General features: G+C 37.2%; 3 protein-coding genes and 1 long non-coding RNA gene across 6 annotated transcripts; 1 reads left to right on the top strand and 3 right to left on the bottom strand.

Moving 5' to 3' along the window:
- Positions 1-981: 981 nt before the first annotated feature.
- Positions 982-3407, bottom strand: LOC110765481 (uncharacterized). 2 transcript variants are annotated; one of them, XR_015834402.1, is made up of 3 exons: positions 2908-3407; positions 2207-2387; positions 982-1179 (listed from the first exon to the last, which is right to left on the bottom strand). It is a non-coding gene; the product is annotated as an uncharacterized LOC110765481 (long non-coding RNA). The 2 variants fall into 2 exon arrangements; XR_002528048.2 differs by having other exon boundaries at positions 2207-2322.
- Positions 3408-6634: 3227 nt separating this feature from the next.
- Positions 6635-9738, top strand: CA2 (carbonic anhydrase 2). 2 transcript variants are annotated; one of them, XM_021956374.2, is made up of 10 exons: positions 6635-6908; positions 7670-7728; positions 7842-7991; positions 8091-8139; positions 8230-8346; positions 8454-8507; positions 8591-8676; positions 8783-8891; positions 9013-9171; positions 9501-9738. In XM_021956374.2, exons 1-10 carry the CDS (start codon positions 6714-6716, stop codon positions 9537-9539), a joined length of 1017 nt encoding a protein of 338 aa, XP_021812066.1. In that variant the 5' UTR covers positions 6635-6713; the 3' UTR covers positions 9540-9738. The 2 variants fall into 2 exon arrangements, with proteins under 2 accessions (XP_021812066.1, XP_021812128.1); XM_021956436.2 differs by lacking the exon at positions 6635-6908 and adding an exon at positions 7355-7534.
- A 457-nt stretch (positions 9739-10195) lies between these two features.
- DEG1 (DegP protease 1) lies at positions 10196-13826 on the bottom strand. Its single transcript, XM_021956171.2, has 8 exons — positions 13232-13826; positions 12992-13114; positions 12171-12342; positions 11693-11730; positions 11312-11510; positions 11060-11212; positions 10771-10905; positions 10196-10488 (listed from the first exon to the last, which is right to left on the bottom strand). Exons 1-8 carry the CDS (start codon positions 13690-13692, stop codon positions 10411-10413), a joined length of 1359 nt encoding a protein of 452 aa, XP_021811863.1. The 5' UTR covers positions 13693-13826; the 3' UTR covers positions 10196-10410.
- Positions 13827-14666: 840 nt separating this feature from the next.
- On the bottom strand, positions 14667-18422 carry LOC110755084 (beta-galactosidase). The gene is made up of 14 exons (XM_021956275.2): positions 18105-18422; positions 17715-17859; positions 17556-17623; positions 17386-17439; positions 17192-17275; positions 17009-17094; positions 16631-16711; positions 16343-16473; positions 16066-16107; positions 15874-15950; positions 15684-15801; positions 15521-15602; positions 15251-15323; positions 14667-15019 (listed from the first exon to the last, which is right to left on the bottom strand). Exons 1-14 carry the CDS (start codon positions 18191-18193, stop codon positions 14851-14853), a joined length of 1299 nt encoding a protein of 432 aa, XP_021811967.1. The 5' UTR covers positions 18194-18422; the 3' UTR covers positions 14667-14850.
- Between the last annotated feature and the right edge of the window lie 2375 nt (positions 18423-20797).

Genomic DNA, 20797 nt, shown 5'->3' with positions numbered 1-20797 from the left:
ATATACACTTGAAATTGAAACCGGGCTCCTGCCTTTGATATTTCAAATAGTATGGCCGCGCGGCTATAATCTTTGAATATAATCGAATATTTTAATATTATAGCCGCGCCGCTATACTTGTTCAATGTATTCGAATATTTTAATAGTATAGCCGAGCGGCTATATGCTTTGAATATATTCGAATATTTAAATCATATAGCCGCGCTGCTATACTCTTAAAATATATTTGAATATCTTAATAGTATAGCCGGGCGGTTATACTTGTTGAATATATTCGAATATTTGATAGTATAGCCGGGCGGCTATACTCTGAATATATTCGAATATTTGAATAGTATAGCCGCGCGGCGATACTCTTGAAATATATTTGAATGTTTTAATAGTATAGCCACGGCTATACCCTTTAAATATATTTGAATATTTAAAAATATATATTTAAATCCAAATTTTCATGATTTAGCACATTACTTTTAACTTAAACCCGTTGAAATGACTACTGTATATTTGCTCTGATTGCTAATGAATTCATGGACACAGCAAAAGGGTTACCCGGTTATTTCTGTCAAAGTCAAAGATCAGAATTTGGAGTTTGACCAGGTTTCCTTTTGTTTCCTTTTGTCTGAGCTCTAATGCAATAAAAACAAGGGAGCTTTAGTAGTATACCCAAAATAGGGGTTGAAATTATAAAAAAACCCCACATGGAATGCACTTTAGAAACATACCCAAAAACCATTTACTACATAAGAAATGAGTGTTGAAGTTCCTATAAATTACATGACTGCCATTGATTAACTTAAAACAAGCCCAACATAAAAAACTCAAAAAACACCCAAAACAAGCCCAGCAAGCCTGAAGTACATTGTTAATACCATATCATAGAAGTACATTGTTAATACCATGTCATAGAAATAGATTGTTAATACCATTTCATACAAAAATTCAAAAAAAAAAAAAAACCAAAAAAGCCCAGCAAGCCCGAAGTACATTGTTAATACCATATCATAGAAATACATTGTTAATACCATGTCATAAAAGTACATTGTTAATACCATTTCATACAAAAATTCAAAAAAAAAACAACTCAAAAAAGCCTAGCAAGACATCCGATATCCTTTGCAGAAACCACCTCCAATTGTCCACAGTTTCACCAGAAACAATCGCAAAGGCAAAAGGAAATACCTTTACAAGAAAAAGAAAAAAAGTACACTGTTAATACTATGTCATAGAACTATATTCATAGTAAAAATCACATTATGCATATCATAAACTTCAAGTGCACAACTATATATAGAGCAAAATATCGAGCATGGTTTGTTACTGAAAATCTGTTAATACTATGTCATAAAAGTACACTGTTAATACTATGTCATAGAAATCCTCAATTGCAGGGTATGAACAGTATAACAACTGTTCATACCACTTACTGGAAGTTAACAACTACATAATTTCATTTGCATAATAGGTACGATAAAGAATCCAAACAGTACCAAACATCAAAACCAAGTCAACACTAAATAATGGTTTGCGCATTAAAATCACAAAGAACCTAGATCACCTAGAATCTAAATCCAAGAACATTAATTATCATTTTTTTTTTCTTTTGTTCAATTTGTATTAGAAAAGAAAATGAAGATGTAGTGGCAAGATGCCACACCAACAATACAAATATATAGTTTAAGTTCTTATATGCAAAATCATTGTTAGCTAACTCATAGTGGAAAACTGGAAGGAAAAAAGCATGCACTCTCTGCCTTTCTCCTTAATAATATTACAAACTCATGAGGATCTTTCTCCCACTAACTAATTCACATCATCATCAATTTGGACATCAATTTGGACAAATTTTACAGAAAAAGTAGTAATTCCTTTTGCTAATCCTTCAACTTTACAAGTAAATGTAAATTCATTTGTTAATTCCTGTTTGATGCAACTGTTTTCCAACTCTAATCTCACTCCTTCCAGTGGAAAGACAACATAATGAGAGTAAGTTTTTAATATTGTACTGTTATGTTCTATCCAGTTTGTTTCCTTTTATATTGACACTGCAATTTCTTGTTTCTGTTCCAAAGAAAAAAAAAAATACAAAATATATATGACAAAGAAGGGCTACAATGAGATGAAACAAATCCTATGGCCTATACAAACAAGTGGTCTAACATGCTTCCAATAGCCATAGCATAATTAGAGAAGAAATTGCAATTGTTACCCAGCTCAGGTACGCCAATGCAACTGCCATATGGTATTTTTGGCATTCCTCTCCAAAATTGCAGTGGCTCAAGTTACTAAAGTACAACACAGTTATGCAAGCTGAGGCAGAAGCTGCTGCAAAAGACATTGTTGCTGTAACCTGTTAGAAAAGGAATCAGGTAGCTAATTGCTTCAATGACCTACAAACCCATTGAAGCAATTTAGGTAGCTGCAAAATGAGCATTGCCTTAAACAAATATTACAATTTTTTTTCAAGACAAGAAATGGCATGTGATGCATCAACGATATGCTGAAATCTGCCTCATAAGCCTACATAATCAGGTTACATAAAACTAAACTTAGATGGCAATTTGCTCACAAACATTAGATAGCATACACATATAGAGCCAAACAAGCCAACAACAGTGAGAAAAACATGCATAATGAATTCTAAATCACTAATTCCAATTATTATATCATTCTAAAATCGAAAAGCCAATACATCAATGACTCATATTGACTAATTAAGTATTTTACACCAAGAACTCATCCCAAAATTCTAACAACCACCAACTCTGCCACCGCTGGTGTGCAAAAGAATGAAGAATCAAATTGAATCACCATATCACCATCGCCAAAACCTCAATTCAATCATACACTAAGCAAACACAGAAATTAACAACAACAAAAAATACAAGAAATTAAAATTTTCACAATAACCTGTAAGAGCTTTTGCGTATGAGAGACTATGAGTAGTTCTTCAGAGAATCTCTCTCCTGGCGTCGTATCCGTACTGAGATCGACGAATGTTATCCAACGATCATTCCAAGTACGATCTCTGCCTTCCTTGCCATGCTCATTTCTCTAGAGGAGTTCTTAGCTACGTCTCCGTTCGAGGTTGCTGTGGTTGACCTCGCTCGGATTCGACGGCGCTGGAGAAGGAATTGGAGGCTTGTCGTCGGCCAACGAAGATTGAGACGGAGATGATGGCGGTGGCGCCGAAGGTGAAGAAGGATGTGGTGTGTTAATTGGAGCATCCGACAGAGATGGAGGAAGGAAAATCAGAGATGGAGTTTTGGGCGAAGGTGAATCGGCGGCGGGTTGCGGCGATGGCGTCGACGAGAGCTATGGTGGAGAGGACGAAGTTGGACTAGGAGAAAAGCCAGAAGCAGAGCTCAATGAACCTCGCCATTGTTGAAGAAGAAGAAAAAAGTTCGAGATGCTGGTTGATGAAGATTGAGTTGATTAATAGACAAAGCAAAAGGGCAAAATAGTAATCAAACATAGCTGTTGAATTTAAGAAATCGATAGCTGTAAAATTTTGGGTTTATTTTGGGTGTGTTTATATATAATGAATGGTATAGGGTATATTTATAGTTTTATGTCTAGGAATGGGTATTTCACTAAATTTCTATAAAAACAAAGCATTATGCATTTCTAAGTGAAGTTGCACTTAGAAATGCTATAGAAAAGAAACACTTGTCTGCGGCTGACAGATTTGGTAATCATATTTTTATGCACACTTGCTTGTCACTTTGATAGTGAAAATGATAGTATTTAGTTTTCATCATATTTTTTTCCCCTTGACAGGAATTTTGGCTTGCCAGCAGTCTTTTGCTTCATTGCTTCTTGTTGGGCAACTCAACTTTGGAGAGGTAGACTTCCTGCCTGTAATGGGTGGTAGCAAGGAGAATCGATACACACCTGGAGTAGATCATTGGAGTCTCGCTGTTAAAGATGGGAAGCGCTTTGCTTTCACTGCTGAATGCACTTGAAATTGAAAATTGGGCTCCTCCCCTTGATATCGGCTATACTGTCTAAATATATTCGAATATTTTAATAGTATAGCCGAGCGGCTATACGCTTAAAATATTCGTCTAGTGATTTCATCATACGGTGGTCGTCCTACATTTTTATTTTTATTTTCTGAGGCTGGCAGTTTAGAACAAATCATGGAATTAGTTTCCAGAGTAAAAGACATTTTCATAATTGTAACTTGATTCGATTCTTGAGGTGGTTGTGTAAAATATTCATAAATTGAGTTGGTAATGGTATTTGCACTTGCACAACAATTAAAGAGTTGGTAAGTATATCTTAATATGTTTAAAATGCGAGGCAGGTTATTATCTTAGGATGAATACTGGTTTCATTTCATGCTGACACATAAGATAAGAGGGCATCTACATATGTCGCACTCGCATGTATATGATACCAAAAATGTCGACATAATGTTTGTTAGAAAAGAAAAATGTCGACATATAGAATGATAGAAATTCATATAATGTTTGTTACTGAACACATCCCCCTCCCTCCCTTGTTCTCTCTCTCTCTCCCTCTCCCTCTCTCTCTCTCCCTCTCCCTTTTTGGTGTTGTTACAATTGCGCCCAAACCTACATTGTCCCTATTTTCACCTCTTCTTTTTTCTATTCTTTTGGTTTGAACCTTTTGATTCTTGATACAAAGCCGCGGTTGCCAATCAGCTAGTGATGATGCGTTCTGTCCGGCCACTTTACGCTGCTGAGATGCACAAGAGCAGGGAAGCGTTTTGCTTTCACTACTTTCAATCCCAACTTCCTAAATTGATTCGGTTTGATTCCTAGTAATTTCTCGGCACGACAATGTCACTTCAAAATTTATCGTCTAACTCTATGAGGCCTGTCGACCCAGCAACCACTGGGATTTGATGGGACTCTTCGTGCTGAGAGAGGAAGACCCAGAAGATCATTTGTTTTGCACGACTTGTGATTTACATGGTATGCATCGTGAAGCAGCAAAATGGAAGAAAATAAATGGGTACAGTGCAGGCATGAACTCATTTACATGCCTTGTTTTTACATCCTGCATGAAATTCTTCTTGCAATTTCCACTTTTATTTAACTATGTAATTTTGGGATGGGTAGCCATATTGCAAATTCTATTGTGGGCTTTAGTTGGGCAGCCCAAAACAAATTGCAAGCCCACAAAGGTGAGAGAGTGAAAGCAAAAATTAAAATAAAAAAAAAACTTGACCTAGCAATATTGTTCATGATTCCCTACAAATCCTAAGTATAGGGACATGCCGACAAAATCCGTAGAATATAAGACATATATATTCCCGGGAGCCAGAAAACAGACAGAAAAGCCAGAAATTAGTCATATAAACCAGAATCCATTTTCGACCCAAAAAAGAAAAAAGACAAATCCACAGGAACCATAAGTTTGAAGTTTTGAGGATAGGACCTTATCTTTTTAATCTATCACCCATCATGTCTGTCGCATGTCAGCCATTAATTCCATTTCACCCTACGATAGACAAACCCTAGAACCAGAACCATGTCTTCTTCTTGTTTTTTTCTTTTTCTTTTTTATTTATTTAAAAATAACTCACATTTAGCTTGTGGTGGTAATATATTCATAGATTAGGATGTAATTAATTAGTCAACTTTATCAACATTGAATATATGGAGAGTGTAGATATGTAGCTATTATGGCTTTGGAAATTCAAGACAGAAGGTTCATATATGCAATATCTTAATATATTTTTAATTTAAGAAAAAGAAAACACCATGGCCTGGCTAGGCTATATATCTAGGCTCTAAAAGTCCCTGAATATTGCCAGCCACCAACTTTTACAATGAATCAAAATGCAGTAGATTGTTGAGTAGGCAAATGTGAGTTACTTAATTTACTTTCATTTATGAACATACTTGAACTTGTCTATATACATATTACGTTATGTCACTCACTAAGTAATTGAAGAAGGGAAGGATATCGGGATGGATGTGAAGGAAGTTGAGGTTCCACCTTAAAATCAATTGGCAATGTATGGATTAGTCCAACTCTGCATTTACAAGATTTTATAACTTTTCAATGTGAGACATTTTCACCACATTCTCACATGATGGCGGGGTGTTTCATGAATGAAATTGTACGTCTTATAGTATTGTTCAAACTATTAGCTAGCTAGGAAGGAAATTAGGAATGAAATGATTACGTATCTAACTCACTATCGCATTAGTATATAAAAATGAGATGCATCTAACTCATATATACTGCATTATACATTACATATTAGATCATATTTCTTTTGATCACTCACACTCAGAGAACAATCAACAACGGCTATAGGAAGAAATCGGATAGGAGCACCAAGTGGTGTGCACACTCTAAAGTTGAAGATAGAAGGTAAAAACACCAACGGCATTGTGGCACGTGTCCAATTAATAAACAACCAAATGCATGGAAGCAGCAATTTCCGATGAAGGAAGGAAGAAAATAGTTGGTGTTTGTTATTATTAACTTGTGTTGTGTGGCGACAGGCGGAGGATGGAGAGAGAATGGAGAGATATGCATGGGTGCATCTCCAACGTCCAAACCTCATCCTTGAAGATTAGAAGCTCCCGTTTACTTGGCTTTCGCTATCACAATTCAAATGCAGAGATAGCTAGCTAGGCCCCTTGGGTGGATATATCATATTCATATAGAGGAGGAGGTGGTAGGTTGGTGAGGTGTATAAAGGCAGGAAGGTCCAGGGTTCGTTGCCCACCATGTCTTCAGCTTCGCTAGTTAAGAGCTTCAAACTCACCTCTTCTTCCTCCTCCTCACCCTTCTCTCCTGCTACCAGCAGGAAACCTAGTCCTTGCAGTGTTTCTGCCAGGCTCACTACTTCTCCTGCTTCTCGATCTCCTCCCCCTAACCTCATCCAAAACAAGCCTGTTGTCTCTGTTCCTGCTCTCACTCGGGTACTCTCTCTCTCTCTCAACTAGTACTAGAACTATATAAATATATTATGACAATGTGACTAGCTAACCCTAGCTAAGGTCTGCAGAGGTTTTTTTTGCTTTGTTTATCAAACTGACATTTTACAACAACTGTGATTTAATTGATTAACTGGTTTCGTGGCATTTTCCACTCTGGTCTTTGGTTCACGTGGATAAAGTAGTTAGAATGAGAATTAATTACTATATATATACGTGTCAAATTATTTATAAATGGAAGCTTCCAGCCTTGAACACGTTTGATTATATTTAATCCGTTTTGTTGTCACACAACTAATCCTCTACTTACCGGGACGACGTGGACGCTGCTCATTGATTCACCATCATCTCTTTATTGGTTCCTCATCACGGCTGTTTGATTTTCATCACTCAGAAGTGACACGTGTATGGTCAAAATCAAAAGGCAAAGAAAAAAAGGAAAAAAGAAAATGACACATGTATGGTACTAATTTTACCATCAAACACTTCCTCTCCAATTTTAAAATTGACTGGTGAAAGAAGGGTATAAATATTCAAGGGCCTACCATTCTCGCCACACGCACCAACTTAATCTAAAACTAGAACTGAAAACGGTGCCGTTGAGTCAATAAGTAAGAAAATATATCCCTAGCGGATATTCTTTGTAATCACTGGTTGTTATTGTTCACTGTATGTGATTATATATGGAAAGTGTAAATCTCTTGTTAACTGACAACATGTTATATTTCTCTGCGGATATTTTGTAGAAGGAAGAAATGGGAAAGGAATATGAAGAGGCCATTGCATCTCTCCAGAAACTTCTCAGGTACTTTCTTTCTGTTCAACTACTAGTTTGTGTTTGTGTTCACATTTGGGATGCATGGCATGGGAGGATTAAAAAAATCAGTAAAATGCTTGTTGGGTTAATTGTTCATGCAGTGAGAAGGCAGAGCTGAAAGCTGAAGCAGCATCCAAGGTGGAGCAGATAACAGCCCAATTGCAGACAGTCGATGGCAGCAGCACCAAGACTTATGATGCCGTCGAGAGACTCAAGAGCGGCTTCATTCACTTCAAGAAAGAGAAATATGAGTATGTACACTTGAATGAAGCTCATATCATTTATATTTAGTTTAGCCATGCATTTTGCTTCTTAATTAAATTAGTAAATTTGTGTTTTTCACTTCACAGCACCAACCCAGCTCTGTTCAATGAACTTGCCACAGGCCAATGGCCCAAGGTATAAATTTATATTCATATATCTGAATGATAATGAGTTTTTTTTTTTTGTGTGGCAGTTTTGAATGAATGAATGTCGTTTGTTTTGCAGTTTATGTTGTTTGCATGCTCGGATTCCCGGGTTTGCCCATCACATGTTCTGGATATCCAGCCAGGGGAGGCTTTTGTGGTCCGCACAGTTGCTAATTTGGTCCCACCCTTCGATAAGGTTTTATTTCTTCCTTATCAGATTAATCACATTCACAATTCTAAATTTGTACAAATGAATCAATGACAGTTTCTAATTTTGGAAGCCTGGAATTGTTTCAACAACAGACTAGATACTCTGGGACTGGGGCGGCCGTTGAGTATGCTGTTTTGCATCTTAAGGTAATCACTTTCATTCATCTCCAGTTTTTTCTTCCTTTCTGGGTTAATTTAAACTAACTAACTTGATTTGTGTACAAAAAAAGGTTCAATACATTGTGGTGATTGGGCACAGCGCTTGTGGTGGGATTAAGGGACTCTTGTCCATCCCAGAAGATGGAAAAACCTCCACGTACGTAAGATTAATTAAGAACAAGGCCGCCTGCCTCTGTTAATCTTAATTATTATTTTGTATTTAACCTTGCGGCTTGATCACGATTCATGTCATGATGATGCAGTGACTTCATAGAAGACTGGGTGAGCATCGCCTCCCCTGCAGCGAAGAAGGTGAAGGCAGACCATGGCGCTGATGCTCCCTTCGCTGAATTATGCGCCCATTGTGAAAAGGTTCCCTGCTCTGCTCTGCTCTTCCTCCTCCTCTGTTTTTGCATTGCGTCATTGCAATTTGCATGCATGCATGCTTATTATTGAATTAATTTAACAAGAGGAAATGAATGAATGAATGCAGGAGGCGGTGAATGTGTCTATTGGGAATCTGCTGAGCTATCCATTTGTGAGAGATGGTTTGCTGAAGAAAACTCTGGCAATCAAGGGAGGCTACTACGACTTTGTCAAGGGAGGTTTTGAGTTGTGGGATGTTGACTTTAGCTTCTCTCCCTCTCTCTCCGTATGATCCCATCTTCATCTTCGAACCATCCTTTTTCTCTTCTTCTGCCCTAATAAGTATCCATCCCATTATGTTTCTTTCTTTCTTTCTTTCTTTCTTTCTGCAACTGCAAATGCAATGTAAAATCTAGTGTATTTCCCTTCCCTTTTTTCGTGTCTCTTGTTTGTATCTACTACATGGTTCGCAAATAAATATATAACGGAGAGCACGTTGGTTGTTGGCTTGGCTCCCTCCCTTCACCTTGTTTGTTTGACAAAATAAAAAGCACTTTTTCTGGTTTATTTTCGTTAGAGAATACTGCAATTTTTTTTTCTGGTTTGTTTGTTTAGGTAAAAGAGGTGGCCACCGTACTGCAGTGGAAGCTCTAGGGGCATCACCACCAATTCCATTCCATGGGTTAGAGAGAGAGAAAGAGAGAGCCTTAGAGATGATGATCGTTGCAAACATGCGGCTCCATCTCCTCATCATATGAATCTAATTACGCATATATGATGACGTGAATTGGGTTATGTAGACCAACAATTCAAGCCATCTTTCTTTTATCTAAAGTTTGGGTTGTTTTCTTAATTTCTTCTAAGCTTCTGCGTCGGTCGGTTATTGGAAATATTTTAGAAGAGCTGAAAGCCAACCACGAAACCACAAAAACCAAATCTTATTGCTCCCTCCCTGTCAGACAATTTCCATCTGTTCAAGCCAAACTAATCAAAGGCTTGAAATGAAGACAGCAAGGGCAATATAACCAACATATACTGTGATGGAAAACATTCACAGCTTTCATTCAAAGCCCTGTCTACTGACTAAATCAGAAAAACCACCCTCCACGAATCCACAATAGAACAGTTCTTTATCCGATCAATACGTGCGCCCTCAACTCCAATTCTTACAAATTTTGCACTTTCAATAATGGATGTATTGAATTCTTGGTTGAATCATACGGACAATGCATTCTCCGTCAATACAATCCCTGTTCTTGTCAAAGCATTATAAACACAATGTTGTGCAGATACACAAGAGTTGCTTAGAGTTCTTCTACATCATAAACATGAAACTGCCATATCAAGGATGATGATTAATTACAAAAGTTCACAGATATATGTACAACCGGACCCTTTTAAATAAAACCATCAATACCCAAAAACAAATGGTAATCTGTCCCATTTTTCTTGGTTAACCGAGAATTTCATTAGATCAGAGGCGATTCGTCCCATTTTACATACACAAATCAAAGCATTTGATTGGTCATGTCTCGTCGGCCTTTGGTTCAAGTACAACAGGGATCTTCTCCTTCTGATCACCACGCAACACCTCCACAGTCACCTGCGTTCAAATACTACATTATTATGTTGAACTACATATATAAGCTCAATATTAATAAATAAATAAATAAATAACTACCCTATTCTTTTTAAGTCCCAAACAAGCTCAGATCTACATTAGTTTGGCCAACTGGAAGCCCATCTGAGACCAGAAATACTAGAAAACCTAGCACCAGATAAGTGGAGAAAAGTTTGCTTGTACTAGGGTGGGTCAAGACTTTTTACAGGCCACATATAATCTGGGAAATAATAAGGGACAAAGCGAAAGGATGAAAGACCATACCTTATCACCCACTTTACATTGGTCGAGAATTCTATACAAGTCGCTGCCATTGCTGACCTTTTTACCATTCACAGATGTTATAATGTCACCCAAGATGAGTCTGCCATAGGCATCACGCTTGGTTGGTAGCAGTCCCTGCAAATTGGAGGTTTATCAGCTCCAGTTGAATGGAAGCACAACTAACATCTTTTCACAATTCGGTTCTAGTTTAATCATATTATCTACCAAAAGGAAATTAATTTCTGTAGTACAATACTTATATTGGAAAAACAGAAAGGGGAAAGAGTACCGCTTTGCCAGCTGGACCATTTGCTGGTGCGTCTAAGACAAGCACTCCACTAACCCCCAACTGTTCAACAGATTGATCAGGTGCAAACTTAATTCCTAAAACAGGTCTAGTGACCTTCCCAAATCTGACCAACTGGTCAACAATACCATTTACCTGAATATGTAAAATATTCAAAAGAAAATCAGAAGAATTATCTCAAAGCATGACAAGAAGGAATGTTAACAGAAGGACCTTCACATGATGTCTACTCACAGTGTCAACTGGAATTGAAAATCCAACACCTGATGATGCACCAGAAGGTGAATATATAGCCGTATTTATCCCAATAAGGCTTCCTGTGCTATCTAGAAGTGGGCCCCCACTATTACCAGGATTAATGGCAGCATCAGTCTGTATAACATCTTGAATTGGACGGCCAGTAGCAGCAGAACTAATTTCTCTGCGAAGCCCACTAGATAACATGAAAAATGCATCAGTAAAATGCGTAGTTTCTCATTGACAGGAATCCACCAGCAGAATGCAAACCCTAATGAATAGAAAAGCAACACCATTGCAGTCCATTCAATGCTAGAAGTCATGCATGACTCATCAGTTAAAAGACCCAAACAAACATAGAATCAATAGACTACGTACCTGATAACACCAGTTGTAAGAGTATGGTCGAGCCCAAACTGCAAAGTTAAACACGAAATCAAATTGTCAGTTGAGATCGACCATACAGTTAGTAATACTGAAACCTTTCATAGACTTTTGTGAGAGAAGAACATCAACTCTGTTAATAGCTATAGAGCATCTCCTGTTTGATACTAGGTAACTATGTGCACAACCATGCTGTGGGAAAAGCCTTTCTTGAGTACTGATTTTAATTTCCATCTACTTGAACATATATTTTGGTAGAAAAGATGGGTAAAATTACTGCATTTAAGCTATTCTCTATGGACAATTGAATCGATACATTTTAAGTGAACTAAATGAGTATATCAAGTATCTTAGTAATTCACAGGTTGTCTATCTGCTTGGTATTTTAAAACCTCATGATATCCCCAATGTATTTGAAATAAAAAGATGAGAGTAATGCATCAAAACATGTAGGAAATAAAACTATACTTACAGGATTGCCAATAGCAAACACTTTCTGACCAACAAGCAAGTCTGCAGAGACACCAATAGGTATAGGCCTTAGTTTGTCTTTGGGTGCATCAACATGTAAAACAGCAACATCCTTGTCTTGGTCAAATCCAACAACTTTTGCATCAAAAGTTGACTGGTCAGCAAGTGTGACCCTGTAAATAACTAGCAGTGATTTAGATGCAAACCATGAGGAGAGGTTCCATTGTCACTTTTTCAATTAACACCACAAAAGAAAAAGAAAAGAAGACAATAGAGAATCTCTGTCAAACAATCTAATGACGTCAAACCAAAAAATTATCTCAATTTGCAAGCAAAAGATGTCTCACACATGACCAGAAAAAAAATTATACTCGGCCCTTAAGAAGAGTGATATGGGGAAGCCAATCAATTAATCAAATATACAGTTCCATAATATCCCCACCACAAACGTTGACAGGATTCTATCGATCCCTCTTCATTCTTATAAACACATCCTGTACTCTCCAGACTCCATAATTCTGGTGACATGATGCTTAGGTTGAAGAATAAATGGGCCATCACAGAGCCACATTTTACAACCCATAATGGCATCTAGCCTGTAGGCTATAAACTACAACGAACTTATCAAAATTGAAGGAGGTCCAAACGTATATAGAACTCGTATATCTGTTGTCCACGACATTGATGTTGAGGCAAAGCAGAACTACATTAAATCATCAGATTGTTCTGATACTACAACTTAATTAGAATTGCCGAACCAAAATTGGATGTAACAAAACAGTAAATACATTTCAACGAAGAAAGAATCAGAAACCAACTAACCTGAGATCAGAAGCACCACGAATCACGTGGTAATTGGTGACAATGTGACCGCCTTTATCCCATACAAAGCCTGACCCAGACCCCTGCGGTACCTCAAACACGTCCAAAGTAAACGCATCCTGCCTAAAACCAACAAACACCCACCACCACCGCTTCAAAATCACAATCCCAACCCAAAAGTAGAAACTAAACATAAATTAAAAGTAAGCACAACTGAGAATGGTCAAAGTTCAAAAATACCTGGCTGCAAGATTGGTGATGTAAACAACAGAGGGAGTGTTCTCCTGAAAGAGCTGAACGGTAGCGAGCTCATCGGACTGCAACTTTCTCGGCGGAGTGACCACGAAAGCCGAGGCCGGATCCACATCGGCGATGAAGAGGGACAGAGCTAGAGCTACCGAAGTGCAGAGAATGAGCAGAGAATCCAAGGCGGGCGAGAAGGGGTTCTTGGTGGTGAGCAGACGCTTGTGGAGGCATGGAGGACAGTAAGTCTTGTACGGGATCAAAGACCTTTTCTGGGTTTTATGGTGAAGAAGGGAGAGGATAGGTGAGCTTGTTGGGCTGGGGGATTTGTGGAGGGAAATGGATTTGGAGAGCGGAAAAGTAATGAGCTTTCTGTTTGGAAAGCGAGAAAACGAGGGAAGGGGAGAGAAAGTTGGGGAAGAGTGGAAGTTTGTGGGAATGAGTGAAGAAGCAGCCATCTGGGTTTTGGGGACAGCTGCCCTGGAAGGATTGCCTAGTTTGATTCACTTCTTATTAATATCCAAGCCTTCATATAACGAACGAACATTGTAGATTAGTGTAGATTGTACTCTAGTGGGAGAGTTGGGACTGTCATAGTTGAGTGTGAGAGAGTAACTGGATATATAGTACAAATAATTGGCAAAAGAGTTATTTTTGTTCACGCTTTAGTTCTCGTATTTCAATTTTATTTTTCTAGTTTCAAATCTAACACGTTACAAATCATGTCAAAATTATTCCAATTCCGTTATAAATTCTGTCAAATCTCATGCTCAAAACATAACGAAATTGAGAATAATATGACATAATTTGTATCCTTTCAGTGAATTGCTCGAATTTGAAACTACATAGATAAAATTGACAAAATTAAAACTACATAGACCAAAGATGTAAAACCATAGGTGATTGGGAGGTGACCTTTAGCCTAAATAATATATATAAATTATTTTTTCTTTTTTTTCTTTTCATATTTAACGGCTAAACTGCCGGCCCAGACAAGTAAAGGTTAAGCCCTTTTTGGTTTGCTAGCCAACGAGAATGAAAGAGACTGCGGCGAAAAAGCCCATAGGGTTTTCCGTTATGTCCAATGCGTCAAATTACAACTGTTTTTCAACATATCCAGGCAATTTCATGCTTACGAAGACACCAAACACTTACAGTTTGAGTGAGTATTTGTCCACACGCAAAGCTTTGTCAATATGGTAAAGATTTATTTGTCTTCAGCCATTCTATTAATATTCGAAAGTTCATATCCTTTTCCTAACAAACATTTTAAGTTTCACATCCTTATCGTAACAAACTACTAGGATGTTTCAGATTCAATTCAATCCATCCCGATCAATCACTCTAATTCATTTCGATGACTTCAATGGATGGATTATTGTAAAATTATAAAATATGAAACCCAGTTATGGGGTTAAAAGTAAATCCTACGAGTCCCCAAAAGAAGTCGGCATGCATACTCACAAGACCCATGAATCGAAAGAAGGAAAACCAATTGGCGATATGGGGAGTAGCCCAACTCCCCCCATTGCCAGTGCATCAGCAGCCAGGCAAGCTTCAACTCCAAACTCGTGGTTTTGGGCATGCTCATAAAAGTCACAAAGAAAAATGATAAGTTACAAGATTTTCCCAAGGGGTCTTAATTCCTTTGGTATGCCGTCAAAATTTCCAGCATTTATATCTGATTGTAGCATCGGTCTTTTCCCAACTTTCCAAACAATGCCTTCTGCCAGGTGCTCCTTATTTGGCGTCAACATTACAAAGTTTGGATCGGCTCTTTGATAACTGCAAAATGGCTCAAACAATCAATTCATTTTACGTGAGACAAGTTCCATATACCTTCAGGAACATTATTACAAAATGAAGAGTGTCGCATATCCTATTTTGAAACAAAACGCACTACATGCCCTCGAGGCACTCTGGACTAGGACCAAATGGCCGGCCATTGACCATGTACATGCGCCAAAATAGGATAGTTTATCCAAATATGGAAAAACAAGAAACAAATGAACGAACCTGGCTTGTCTAAGATTCTCAACGCGAATGCCAAAACCATAACCTGTATCCCCAACAGTATGATCTCTGGTAGCTGCAATACACAAGGGGTCAGCTTGTACTCATTCAGTACTCGGACACGCACATTCACATGCAAAGCAGGACTTCTTCTATGTCATTCAGGCCCAAATCCAAGACCATTGGTGAATTTTTGTATAGCATAGTAATCTTGGCAATAACATGTTTCCTGATTTTATAATTAGGTCATAAAAATTTACTAATTAGAGATACCTGAAATGCTGAATGTGAAAGAAGGTTTCCACCATGATTTAAATGCCAATGCTATAGATGAGCTGAGAGGGCCCACCTTTCCCTGCATGGATGAATAATGAGTCTTTCATGAACTTGACATGATCCAAAAATTGCAAGCACAAGATTACATTGAATATGCTACCTTCAGCAAAAAGTTTTTATTGGCTTGCCAGGATGCAGCTACTTGAAAGGTGGAATCTGGGACTTGAAGTACATAGCTTGATTCTGGTACATCGTTTGACGATTTGGTATCATCAACCCTTTAAAACAGCATCACAATATAATCAATTATCGCCAAATTTGTTGCATATCAAATATATTTGATTATTTACCTGGTCTGCAATTCAAAGCCAAAATCGATATAATTCGTAATTCCAACTACTTCATTTTCTTCGAGGGGATTTTTCACCTGTTTAGTTAAAGCAGTTCAAAGTTAGTCAGTACAGTATATGATGATTTAAATACACAAATTAAATTAAAAAGAACTTTTCTGTAGCATATAACAAACCAGGGATAGACAATACCCGTCTTTGGACCACCACATGTTGATAGAATGAGGCAATGAACTGCAGTATAAAAATCACAGCTTGAGCTCCACAAAAAGAGTTATATAACATGCTGTCAATTATGATTTAGAACTCGAGTATCTAGCATTGGAACACAACCATGCATAGATAAAGCAATTAACTTCAAGTTTTGGAGGTGCTAGGAAAACTATTGAATGTTAGCTCCTAAAACACTAGAGACTTTGATGGAATCAATTAAACTTAACAAATGTATCAAAACTAAACAAAAATAAACCTGAGAACTTTTTGATAGCTCGAGACCAAAGTTGAACGATGGACTCAAAGGGCTGCTTGATCCCACTCCATAACCGATTGCACAACTCCAATTCTTTAAATTTCTGTATTTTTGACCTTCTTTACTCCCATCTAAAAAGAATTAATCAACAAGATTTACATTTGAAATAAAATTGTATTAAGATCCTTTTAACATATAAATAAGCAACATCAAAAGAAGACAAAAGAACTTCATTCAATCGTTCAGGGCCAAAGGCTCCAGTTATGAGAAGGCATATGAGTGGCTTACATTCAGGCTCATACTGCACCCCGGCTGTTAGTCTTCCCATCTTGCTCACCAACCATGCCCTTCTTGGACATTCATCTTTCACTGCAGAAAAAGATAGTTACATAGCACACAAAGTTTTCACTGCACCTAGTAAGTGCAGATAGAAATGATGACTTCAGAGTTCTCTCCCCTTCTAAAATTCAGATGATGCAAAATTGCAATCACGGGTTATTAGAGGAGTTGATAACATCTTAATTCACATCCTTACGAGATAAACTTGATAGCTATGCCATAATTTAGATATTACCAAAAATTAACTGAATGTTCAGAACAACAACACTGGTAAGTATAACTCATGGGAAAAAAAAAACCCATAAAATTGAAATTCAGGTTACATACTGGAGAAAGGCATGGCTGTGGCGCCAATTGACAAGTTTGTGGAGCCATATCTCAATCCCATAACACCAAAGTCTTCAGAAGTTATTCTGCAAGAGTAGTGAGCTCTGTAAATATTATACATTCATGTGTATGTGCACCAACTATCCCAAAAGTCATTTGGAATTTTTATTAAAAGGTTTTTACCTTTTTTTCAGCAGCATTGGGAAAATTCCAAACGCTCCAAATCCATATTTAGGGTAGTAAGCACAGGCCCTCATCTGCAAAGTCCTAAAGTGACAGAAAGTATGGCAATATATAAGTAAATAACATGGCTCTGGATATGAAAAACCGAGAAATTAAAAGAAAAAAAAATGACACTTCAGAGAGATGTTCCTTACGGATCAGTATTCGATACAAAGAGGTCCATGAATGTATGAGGATCATCAACATCACTGCTCAATGAAACAAGCATTACGAAATTGTTTATGTCACTACATGTACGTCCAACTTATCGCCCAGAAAAAAGGCAATTCATGTACAATGGGAATCTGAATCTACTTCAAAGTACCTTTGCCAGCGGAAGAAAGCATTTCCAACAATACTCTCCTCGGGTTTGTGATCAAGTGGTCCTGAAACCTAAACATGTTAAGGAAAACGGGAAGATATTTCCCGTGGATTCAAACCATCAACTTTGAAATTTCAGATTCAGCTAAATCACGAAGGATACAGTTGCAACCAAATCGACATGAGGATCATCTATGGGCTTTAGCATGATCATTGTGCTAAAATGCCTTGCTTGTTCAAAATAATCGTCAAACAGACATTTCAAAGCAAGCTTCCCAAACAACAAGTCATATGAAGACTCCAACATCCTGCATCGAAATTACTCACAATATAAAACAATATTTTGAAAATATATATACATAACAATTTAATTGCAGAAAATCAAATGCTGGCCAATTTCAACCAGGAGTGGTATTCATAAGCAAGCAGTGAAGACCAGTATTCAACATAGCTAAGGGCTTATGCACTGGCAAAAAGAGCCTTGTGCTAAAAAATTGAAATGAAATATAATGAGTCGAGAATGGGAGCATAGGAGGTGTAATTAGAGCAGAACCTGGTGCGGGCTGCGAGAGGAGGAAAGTCGAAGAGAGGTGGGACCAGCACCATAGGCGGTGGTGGCTCCTTGTTCATCAAGTTCCCCATATCTATCTGCTTTGCTTTGCTAACAATGTCAATGCTAGGGTTTCCGAGTATTGAATGGATACATAGACATGGAAGATGAGGAAGAAGAAGAAGAAAACAGTGAAGAGATTGTTGCTTGTTACTTGTGATTCCGTTTTTAGGAGCGAAAGTTGCGAGATTGGCTTCACTTTACCAAAAAAATATTAGAAAATGAAATTACGAAACCGCGCCCGCGCATATCTCCACTCTAAACTGCAGAGGAAAAGGCTCAAGCCTCGATGACCGTTTCAACGCTCCCACCTACGTGGCAGGTCCAGGTGGTACTCCAAACTCTTCAAGTGACACGTCATTCAAAAACCCCAAAGTTCACTTTTTCACTTCTCTTGGGCCTCCAATGAGGACCAGAGGGCCCAACACTCATTAACATCTTGGAAGAAAACTCATTAAGGCCTGGAGCCCATTGGCCATTATTAACTTTATTTATTTATTCAATAGAAAGGATATTAGGAAAATAGGAAATCAAACGCAAGTGCTCGTATTAGTTTGGGATATGACTAACTCCTTAAGCTACAAATCTCTTGCGATTATGAATAAATTTTAGAAAGTAAATATTGTACATACAATGTCATTAAATTTCTATAAGAAGAAAAAGATATAAAAGTTATGTCGCAGTTTAAAGCTTAAGTTTCATAAAATAAAATAAAAACCCAAGTGTTTTCTTTATGTTCACTCATTTTATTACTTATGTTACCCAACCCAAACGCTAATGAATTTTAGGCTACGTAAAATCAAGCAACTCATGTCATTTCAATCATTTTCTAATGAAACAAAACTAGCCTAAACAATGTTCCAATTCCATTCAATTGTCTTTGTCCTTATTGAATTTTTTCGGTGCAGCTTACTGCTTTTGTTTGGCCTCAAACTTCAAAAAAGGTTCCTCTTGACTCTAGAGTTGTCTTGCTAATTAATTTAAAGACAAGTTTTGGACAGCGATTACAATTAATTTTTGTCTCAATTTATCTTTTTGAGTGACCTAAAGACACGTCAAAAAAAGTGGACCATACAAAAGACACGTCATTACTTGACGGATTTTCTGTCAATCAACTTAACAAAAAGCTTAAATTTGTCAGATTTGAAAACAATTGGTGTAAATTGATGAAATTGAAACTTAGGAGTCCATATTGAGAATGACCCCAAACCTTGAGGAGGTCTTTTGAGGGAGCTTCTACAATGAATAGTTTAGAGTGATGAGCTTATTTGAGGGATTCAATCTTACCATCAAACCATTTAAAGTGTTTAAGTCCATTGATTTTCTCGCATTTGTTGATGATGGGATTAAACTTCTCAAATAAGTTCCTCACTCTAAACTCCTCATTATTCCCTTTTCGGTCTTTTGATGTTAGCCCAATAAAATAAAAACCCTAGTGTTTTCTTTATGTTCACTCATTTTAGTATTTATGTTACCCAACTCACACGCAAGTGAGTTTTAGGTTATGAAAAATCAAGCAACTCATGTCATTTCAATCATTTTCTAATAAAACTAAACTAACCTAAACACATGATGTTCCCTTTCCATTCATTCATTTTTGTCCCTATCGTATTTTTTCGGTGCATCCTACTGCTTTTTTTGGCTTCAAAGAAGGTTCCTTTAGACTCTAGAGTTGTCTCGCTAATTTAAAACAAGTTTTGAACAGTGATCAAAATTTATTTTTGTCTCTATATCTCATTTCGAGTGACCTACCACGTAAAAGAAGAGAAAAACACAAAAGGGCATTGAATCCGTCACATGGAAAGTTATTCAGCATGTTAAGTTCGAACCCATGATTAAATATAAGGAAGTATATTATAAAATGACCTAAAATGTCAATAATGATGTATAGAATTCCAATTTGAGTTTGTTTCCTAACGAATGGGATTCCGTGGTATACATTGTTACGGTCCCACTTGAACAGTTCGACTAGGTTTCTATTTGCACGTAGATGTTAACAAAATGAGACCCCACCCACCAGTCCACCGCTTTTCTTTTTTTTTTCCTTCCACTTTGGGTGGCCAATCCATGATCACTTTTTAAAGATTATGATCTAGTGGCTCCAATTTCTCATAAATACACCACGAACCTGTCTTATATTTTCCCTAACCTTTTTTGACCAAGCTAAAGTTGATCAACTGCCTCCTCAGCTTTTGAATGGACAAAAAACGCTATACAAACTCATTACAATTAGCCACCGACTTAAATTATTAAACAACACTGATTTTGCCAATTAATTCCAACTAATTTTTATTATTTTATTTAATGACCATTTAACAAGATTTTGGTTTTTCAAAGGAAAAACAGAAAGAAGAAAATAAATTATACTACCAACCACTCTTGCCTTCTTGTTTACCGTTTTCTATTGCATAGTGGAATGTTATGGTCCAACTCCGAAAGAATCATTTCATTGTCTTGTCTATTCTTAACTTTTATATTCAAATGGTTCAATGGAAAAAAATAAATAAAAAAGCTCTCCCATTTTTAGCTAGGGTTTAGTAATGAAACTCAAAATTGTATTATTAACCCTTTCATTTCTAGTGGATCACTTATATTAGAAGTCGATAATGATTAAACTACAAGTACGAATTTTTTCT

Source organism: Prunus avium, chromosome 3 (genome assembly GCF_965620075.1).
Source record: "Prunus avium chromosome 3, drPruAviu1.hap1.1, whole genome shotgun sequence".
Lineage (NCBI taxonomy): Eukaryota > Viridiplantae > Streptophyta > Magnoliopsida > Rosales > Rosaceae > Prunus > Prunus avium.
The sequence above is the reverse complement of the archived record's forward strand: the minus strand, read 5'-3'. Positions and strand labels throughout refer to the sequence as shown.

Excerpts from the sequence above, each read along its gene's own strand:
- CA2 (XM_021956374.2), top strand. The coding sequence starts at position 6,714 with ATGTCTTCAGCTTCGCTAGTTAAGAGCTTCAAACTCACCTCTTCTTCC. Across the intron at positions 6,909-7,669 it reads CTGTTCCTGCTCTCACTCGG|AAGGAAGAAATGGGAAAGGA; the intron begins GTACTCTCTCTC and ends GATATTTTGTAG. Across the intron at positions 7,729-7,841 it reads TCTCTCCAGAAACTTCTCAG|TGAGAAGGCAGAGCTGAAAG; the intron begins GTACTTTCTTTC and ends TTGTTCATGCAG.
- DEG1 (XM_021956171.2), bottom strand. The coding sequence starts at position 13,692 with ATGGCTGCTTCTTCACTCATTCCCACAAACTTCCACTCTTCCCCAACT. Across the intron at positions 13,115-13,231 it reads ATCACCAATCTTGCAGCCAG|GCAGGATGCGTTTACTTTGG; the intron begins GTATTTTTGAAC and ends TGTTGGTTTTAG. Across the intron at positions 11,731-12,170 it reads TGTTTGCTATTGGCAATCCT|TTTGGGCTCGACCATACTCT; the intron begins GTAAGTATAGTT and ends TTAACTTTGCAG.
- LOC110755084 (XM_021956275.2), bottom strand. The coding sequence starts at position 18,193 with ATGGGGAACTTGATGAACAAGGAGCCACCACCGCCTATGGTGCTGGTC. Across the intron at positions 16,474-16,630 it reads GGTGCAGTATGAGCCTGAAT|ATGGGAGTAAAGAAGGTCAA; the intron begins GTAAGCCACTCA and ends AATTCTTTTTAG. Across the intron at positions 15,951-16,065 it reads ATGTGGTGGTCCAAAGACGG|GTGAAAAATCCCCTCGAAGA; the intron begins GTATTGTCTATC and ends TTAACTAAACAG.